Source organism: Topomyia yanbarensis, chromosome 2, assembly GCF_030247195.1.
Source record: "Topomyia yanbarensis strain Yona2022 chromosome 2, ASM3024719v1, whole genome shotgun sequence".
NCBI lineage: Eukaryota > Metazoa > Arthropoda > Insecta > Diptera > Culicidae > Topomyia > Topomyia yanbarensis.
Genome location: NC_080671.1, coordinates 419,169,870 through 419,178,626, shown reverse-complemented (window position 1 = coordinate 419,178,626; position 8,757 = coordinate 419,169,870). Strand labels below are relative to the sequence as shown.

General features: G+C 46.2%; 1 protein-coding gene across 1 annotated transcript; it reads left to right on the top strand.

Annotated features, from left to right (window-relative positions):
- Positions 1-227: 227 nt before the first annotated feature.
- Positions 228-2,983, top strand: LOC131685213 (uncharacterized). The gene is made up of 2 exons (XM_058968779.1): positions 228-2,429; positions 2,527-2,983. The coding sequence occupies exon 1, from the start codon at positions 384-386 to the stop codon at positions 2,037-2,039; it is 1,656 nt and encodes a 551-aa protein (XP_058824762.1). The 5' UTR covers positions 228-383; the 3' UTR covers positions 2,040-2,429; positions 2,527-2,983.
- Positions 2,984-8,757: the final 5,774 nt, after the last annotated feature.

Sequence of the window (8,757 nt, the reverse complement as noted above, 5' to 3'; positions counted from 1 at the left end):
AAATGGTGAACAGACGCCTGTTAACCCTCCTCGAGGAACAAGATCTTCTTGATCGTCGGCAGTTCGCTTTCCGAAAGGGACTCGGTACAAGTGTTCATTTAGGCTGCCTCGGCGAAACTTTAAGCGACGCCATAGCCAACGACCTTCATGCGGACATTGCCATCCTTGATCTCGCCAAAGCATACAACACGGTATGGCGCGAAGGAGTGCTTCGCCAGCTGCATCAATGGGGCATCCGCGGAAACCTCGGCTGCTTCATAAAACAATACCTTAGTGATCGAAGCTTCAGGGTGGGTATCGGTGGAAACCAATCGGACCTATTTTGGGAGGCAAACGGGGTACCCCAAGGATCGGCGCTGGCAGTTACACTATTCCTAGTCAGCATGAACTCCCTCTTTGCCACGCTCCCGAAAGGCATATTCGTATTCATCTACGCAGACGACGTGATTCTTGTAGCGATCGGGAAAACGACCGGCCGCACCAGACTGAAGCTGCAGGCTGCCGTAAACGCCGTTGGTCGGTGGGCCAACTCGGTCGGTTTCAGCATCTCCGCCCCAAAATGCGCTATTTCACACTGTTGCAACTCTTACCACTTAGCCACCGACCGGCCGGTCAAACTCGCTGGAACAGTAATACCATTCCGTAAAGAGCCAAAAATCCTTGGCGTGATAATCGACCGTAAGATGACTTTCCTTCCACACTTTCGACGGGTGAAAAAGGATTGCGAAAGCAGGAAACGTCTTGTCCGCACCATCAGCTCGAGACACCCAAGGTGGAACAGGCAAAGCGCACTTAACATCAGCCAGGCCCTCATCCACAGTCGTCTGTTCTATGGCCTTGAAATAACCAGTCGTAACTGGGAGGGTTTAATCGATATCCTCGCACCGCTGTATCACGGAGCAATCAGATCAGCCTCAAACCTGCTGCCAAGCACCCCCGCCGAAGCTGCCTGCGTCGAAACCGGCGTCCTTCCCTGTCGGTGGGCAGTGGCAGTAGCCGTTCTAAGACGAGCCATGGGGTTCCTAGAAAAAACATCGGGCGATGAATGCCATCTACTACAGACAGCTAAGAGCATACACACCATGTTTGCCAATGCCCCTCTTCCCACAGTCGCCCAGCTACATCGGGTCAACAACCGCGCATGGCACGAGCGCGGCCCAAACATAGACATCAGTCTGGCTGTATCCACCAGAGCAGGAGATCCTCCCCGGGCTGCCAGAGCCAAATTCCTACAGATGGTCGATCAAAAATACTCAAACCATCTGCACATCTACACCGACGGCTCGAAACTTGGCGAGGCGGTGGGCGCGGGTGTGAGCGGAATCGGAGCGGGCCTTGCCCGTCGTCTACTCTCCGTGTGTTCCGTGTTCTCCGCGGAAGCCGCCGCCATCGTCATTGCGGTTACCAACAAACCTGAAGACACACCCACAGTGATCTTCTCCGATTCCCTCTCAGTCATCAAAGCGCTGGAATCAGGGGAGTCCAAGCACCCCTATGTCCAAGCCATAGAACAATCCTGTGACTCATTAACTACCATATGCTGGGTACCCGGACACAGCGGAATCCGCGGTAACGAGGATGCTGACCAGTTGGCCGCGCTCGGCCGGCGCTCTCGCGCCCTGTTCTCTAATGAGGTACCGTCATCCGACATCATCAGGGAATTCAAGGCGAAGACCTCTGAGCACTTCATCACTCACTGGAGGACTCTCCGAGGCTACCCTCAAAAGGTAAAGGGAGACCTCGAAAAGTGGACAGACCGCGAAAACCGAGTCGAACAAAGAGCGCTATCCCGCCTCCGCGTGGGTCATACGAGGCTCACCCATGCCCACACCATTACCCGCGTCGATCCTCCAATATGTACATCTTGCAGCACTAGACTCACGGTGGAGCATCTACTAATAAACTGCAGGGAGTTCGACAACCTACGACGACATCACAACTTGCCCTCCTCGATTCGAGAAACACTGGCAAACGACCCAGTGCACGAAGAGGCACTACTTGCCTTCCTGAAAGATGCCAATCTTTTCGAATCCATCTGAGACAGACCGCGAACCGGCCAACTCCACACCATCCTCTACTGCAACCACTACCACTACTGCTCAGCGGGCCCTCCGCCACACCCGGACCGGGTGCCGGGGAGGTTCTCCCGCGGCCCTTCTACAACCGCAATCCGTCAGACCAACTACTACCACCGCCCAGCGGGCCCTCCGCCACACCCGGACCGGGTGCTGGGGAGGTTCTCCCGCGGCCCTTCTACAATGGCAACCCGTCAGCCCAACTACTACCACCGCCCAGCGGGCCCTCCGCCACCGCCCGGACCGGGTGCTGGGGAGGTTTTCCCGCGGCTCTCCTACAACCGCAATCTGCCAGCCCAATTACTACCACCGTCCAGCGGGCCCTCCGCCACACTCGGACCGGGTGCTGGGGAGGTTCTCCCGCGGCCCTTCTACAATGGCAACCCGTCAGCCCAACTACCACCACCGCCCAGCGGGCCCTCCGCCACCGCCAGGACCGGGTGCTGGGGAGGTTCTCCCGCGGCCCTTCTACAACTGCAATCCGTCAGCACTATTACTACCACCGCCCTGCGGGCCCTCCGCCACACTTGGACCGGGTGCTGGGGAGGTTCTCTCGCGGCCCTTCTACAATGGCAACCCGTCAGCCCAACTACCACCACCGCCCAGTGGGCCCTCAGCCACCGCCCGGACAGGGTGCTGGGGAGGTTCGCCCGCGGCCCTTCTACAACCGCAATTCATCAGCCCAATTGCTATTAACGCCCAGTGGGGCCTTTCACCACACCCGGACCGGGTGCTGAGGAGGTTCTCCAGCGGCCCTTCGACAGCGACAATCTGCCAACTCATCAATCAGGAACGCTCAACGGGCCTCCCGCCACATCCAAACCGGATGCTGGGGAGGTCTCTCGTCTAACCGCAAATAAGCAAGTCACCCACCACCATCGTTCAGTGGGTCCACTGACATGCCAAAACCGGGCGCTGGGGAGGCTCTCCCTCGGCCCTGGCAAGCTGCCTTCATTCCGGAGCTCAACACCTCATCAATTCAATAGCCAATTGATCTCAAAGAAGAAAAACTAAATCAGTGATATGTATTACAACTATCTCCTTTCTGACGGCGAATGACCCTGTGTGGTTAAAGCCCAATAAATAAATAATAATAATAATAATAATAATTTATTCTAATCAATAGTAATAATCAATATTGTTCTACACATGATAGTATAATTCATGTCATACGTGAGCTATACGATTGTCGAATCAAATCAGTATGTTGAACAATTGTGTTTGTTTAGCATTTTTCTGTATTTAGGGATGTTGTGTCATTATTTCTGTGCGTGTAGTAAGAACCCCTTTTACCGATTACTACAGACACTTTATACACAGACTAGCGAAGCGTCAAAAATTGCAGCCAAACGAGCATGAGGGTTTGGAGAGGGGAAGTGCAAGAGGAAGCCCATGCAAAGCTTATGGGAGCTTCCGTGATGCCGGTTTACATCCATGGTTGCTAGTTTTACTGTTTTTCTCTCCGCTAATCTGTTATATAAAATGTCTGTACCGATTACCATCGTGAGTGTTCGAATAGTGTTACAGAAATGGTACACAGGAGTTTTACGACTTCCAAATCTTAATTTCTTTGCGTATATATTAAAATCATGAATGAAAAAAATAGTTTAGATTAGTAAAAGGAACGTCATCTGACAATTTAGTGAACTTATTTTCAATTATCGATTTATTCATTCCCTTGGTGACATTCACTATTTTCGGTTTTAGTTCGAGGAAAAAATAGAACGACAACCTTCCAAAGAGTCAGGAGACTGAGATACGGTATACCACCTCGAAGGTTTTGATCTCGCGAGCAAATTTGCCGAATGCACTGACTCGCTAAAAATCAGGAAATTGAGATACGTTAGGTTGAATAACTGACATGCGCCGCCTAACGGTAGTTTTCTGAAACAGCCGTTATACACGTCATAGGTTTTGATTTGCTTAGCAACTTCGTCGAAGATACTGACTTTCTAAAAAATTTAGATCTTCTGGCGCCACCTTGCGGTATAATTTTATTTCAACCAATTTTATCTTCCATTGACTAGCTCTTGATCTTCTCTTAAGTTTGCCGAAGAAATTAACCCTCCACATAATCGAGATCACGAGATATTAAACAGAATATTGTTTGTTCGAACTTCCCACATCGAGCGTTCAATTGGTCTTGTTTTATCAAACAATTTCAGATTGTATTGTTGCACTTGAGGTATATGAGTGCACAAAAATGGCTGTATCTTGTTCAAAACATGATTTCGGAGGAATACATAGAGGGTTTGGCATTGATAAATGTATTTACAACAAAATGATAACGAAAAATCGCAAAGTATTGTACAACAAGCGTACAACGGCGCGAGTGCTCAAAAGTTAAATAAAACAATGTACACCGTCATACAGGTAAGAAAATTAGGAAGTAGCAAATGATGTGAAAAATCATGAAAACGCAGAAGGAAGTGTTGAAAAAACGTATTTTTTGAGTAGCTGTGTCTGGTATTGAACTTGCGAATGACATCTCCGGTGTCCTCGTCGTCGCCAGAGTGTGGAATTGAAGTTGTGCATTCCGGCTCACGCGGTTGCAGCTTCTTGCTGAATACGAGGGTTACGTGCTCCTCCGCGCCCTTCCCTGGGGCTGTCAGTGATAATCTAACGTGTGAAATAATTTAAATATAAACACACAGCAATCCAAAGAAATCCAGTGTGTTATGGGAATTATCCAGTATTACAGTGATCATTCGGTAATTACATATTCGATGAGATAATCTTTAAAACTACAAAGTAATCTAGTTAATTTTCCTGAAGTATCATGTAATCAATCTCTTAGCAAATCAGATTATTTGCGAACTGATCTACGTTTAATTAGTAAAAACATCTATGGGAATTGTTTATAAGTTATTTGAGAATTATTACGATCCCTGAAATGAATGTCCACTGCGTGTGAGATTAGCTTTACATAAGAAAAACAAAATCGTTCATTGCTCTCAGTATTTGAGACACGTGGGCACAAATAGAAACATAAATCAAGACGACTTCTAACACACTGACTTTCCCAACTCATAATTCATTAATGACAAAGTTTTATGTGCATTTATGTGCTTCCATGTTCCTGTAATCACTTGCGCCCTAAGTACACAACCTCAACCCAATCACCTCATTACGTTATCAAAAATATAAAACCAAACCACCCAACAATACTACACACGGTCTACGATTTTTCGTAGCTCTTCCTGGTTGTCCTTCGACTGTTGCGTCTAGTCATCACGATGCGTTGCAATGTCGTTAAACGTGCTGATAAGAAGCACCCAGACGCGTCTGAGGCGTTGTGTTTATTGCTTTCCCGGTGCCGCTGACCAATTTCGATGGGCGTGTGCTAATTATTTTTAATTCTATCTTCTTCCGTAGTACCCAAATCCAAACACAGACTGCATAAGTCTACAAACTACTTGTTTGTCATTACTGATGACGAGTACGACACAGACGACGACGACCGCTTTTATGACTTTTCAACCGCATTCGTTGTACGATTTGTCCAGGTAGTGATAAGAATCTCCGTTGGACTAAGAAACAAAATCGAAAAAACAGTTCCAGCCACTTCCATCCCGGTGCCGGTTCCTACCACAGCACCGCACCGGGTGTCATAAAAACAAATCGCGACCTGTTTTCAAATCGGAAATGTTGACCGACCGATTCAGTTGCTATTATTTATTATCGACTTGGCGATGCACCACACCACCAACGCCACGGGTAGACAATTCCTTTGTGTGTCTTTCTGTTTATTTCTGTGGATATAGACTAATTTTTTCTCGATTAGCACTGTGCCAACCGGTCGTGATCGGTTGCTCAACGGAGAAACAAATTTAACCGGGTTATTTATCGGCGACATTGGAAATGACAACAACTAGATCACATCAGCAGTTTGTCAGTTAAAAGCAAAATTAATGGTTCAGTAGTGCACCCCGGCAAGTATTTAACTGAACAGAAAATTATATAAGAAAGGTAAAAATGAAGTCAGACCTTGAAACAGAACTCGGCACACGACTCAGTCGCAATTATGTTTTATCGCTGTTTGCAAACAAACATTTCGCACACGTGTGACTCGCACAGGTGTCTGCTTTCGCGGCTTTCGCCGCAATAATTTTTTTTTACCAGTAGCTAGGTTTCAAACTTTTCCGCGACATTCCAAGTGACACCCTCGGAACATGATCCCAATGCAACCAGCAACGACACAAAAGCCGATAGGGACGGGTAACAAAGAAACTACCGATGACTTATAGGATTTCCTATTTCATTCTGACCGTGCAAAAGTCTCCAAATGGCACACGTTGCACAATTCGAACTGCGGCTGGCTGTGCCGGCACAGACAGGGCGGCATTCTCGCGCAAATATGACGCATATGGCCACACCACCAGCACCACCGCTAGCACGTTCAGGGCTATCAACAGTAAGCTATCTCGGTCCCGGGAAGGTAAAAAAATGTGCATTACCATACCATACCCAACCCAGGCAAGCGACGGTCGGTCGTCTAAGGAAATGAGCGGCTCTGAATAGAGGAAAAAAAATTCGCTAAAATATAACAAGCTACATGCGCGAATACTTTCAACAGTGCCCCGGGGGCGAGTTGGCAAAAATAGCTAGCCCACCTTTGTTATGCACTTATGGCACATTTGCCGGGTGTGTAAGTACGTAATGTTTATCCCTCTCGTTAGCAACAATGAGATTAAACAAAACCGGCAGCTTACAATTGTGAACAGGCACGCACCTCACGCTCGCGATTCAATGCGATAGCCGAAATGGAAGCGGCATCGGCATGCACCTGAGAAAGAGCTGCTCCGGAGGTAGGAAAAAAATTGATATCCTTAAACGCGCCGCGTGCCGTTCCACTAGGGCTATCACTGACAGAGACGTGATATTTGGAGCAGCGACTGACTACCGCAGAATTGGCACGTGTTTTTTTTCATTTTTTGAGAAACATTAAAATTCTTTTTGTGATAGATAGAATTCAAACAAAAATGTTTTTTCTGTAGCTCGACATCAAATTTTGATCTCATTTTGCTGTGTTTACATGCTTTTCGTGTCCTTATTTTTTCTTTATGTTTTTTGGCAAAACATAAAATCAACGGAATATTTCAATATCTTATTGAGTTTTCAATTTACATTCACTGATGGCGGAACTAGTTTTCTGTTTGATGTCTTAGGTCAATTTTTCTGTCCCCGATTATGATTTTTAACCGTTAAAGCGTCCAAAATGATATTAACCTGAGTAACGCTGTTCAATACAAGATCGGAGAGCAGAACGAAAAAATGGCGATAGTTTGAGGTCCCAGGAATGCTGAAGAAATTTTTGAAAAAATTGGAACGGCGCTTCACAGTTTAAAACCAAAGTTTGAATGGAGAACTAGGGTAGGTTCAATAAGGAAGATATCAATAAAAACCTGTTTTAATCCACCTAGAGGTGCAATTGTGCCTTTCTCATTTCTCCAAACTATGATTTAGTAGCTGGTTCGTACAATATAACATTATGGTAATGTTTTTCATTCTTATTACACTTGGTAAGTATATATAAGAGCACCTTTTTGCATTCATCGCGGTATCGGTTTGAATCGGAGTTTTCTATGTGATCGCACTCCACAACCCGTAACTCCGGAACCGGAAGTCGGATGGAGATGGAATTTAATATCGGTTTCCGGGGACGCAACACCTTTCATTTGAGACTAAGTTGATCAAATCGGTCTAGCCATTTTTGAGAAACCAATATAACCGTTATTCTGAATTTGGATGCTTCCGGATCCGTCGATGGTGGCCAGTGTGGCCAAAGAGACTTTGAATGACTGTTGGTGACCTAGATCTACAAATTCAACAAATGTGTTTACATTTTGGAAAAAAATTCACCTTTTTACATTCATCGCAGAATTCGTTAGAATCGGGATTTGCTGCGTGATCGTACGTATCACCCTGTAATTCAGGAACCAGAACTCGTATCCACACAAAATTCAACAGCAGCTGATGGACCTTTCATTTAAAATCAAGTTTGTCAAAATCGGTTCAGAAAATTCCGAGAAACCGATGTGGACAAATCAACAAATTTTGTTTTGTAACCATACTCTTCAACTCGTAATCCGGAACAAGATGTCGGTTGAAAATGAAATTCAATAGCAACCTATGGGAATATTATACCTTTCATTTGAATCTTAGTTTGTAAAAATCGGTTCAGCCATCTCCGAGTAACCGATGTGGACATTTTGTTAACAAATCCGCACATACACACATACATACATACATACATACATACATACATACATACATACATACATACATACACACATACACACAGATATTTTGCGATCTCGGCGAACTGAGTCGAATGTTATGAGTCGGTTAGAAAGTCGGTTTTTGGAGCAATTGCATAACCTTTCTATATGAGAAAGGCAAAAGAATAATATTTAGCTTAATCAGCATGAGTTCAATAGTATTTTCATGTGATTATATTTTGAAATGATGGTGGCATGGGTTTGAAAGTGGAGGGAATGGGGGGTTAGTAGAGTGGGAGTGGAGGATGCGTCAGAAATCCTTCATCTTATTTTGGTATACGGGATGGATGCAGGAAATGCGGGCGTGAGGGTGGTCCAAGGGGAGGGGAGTGATGAAGGATGGAGGTGTAAGGGCAAGACGGAGGGGGGGGGGAGGGGGGCGGCGACGCAATACTCAACTG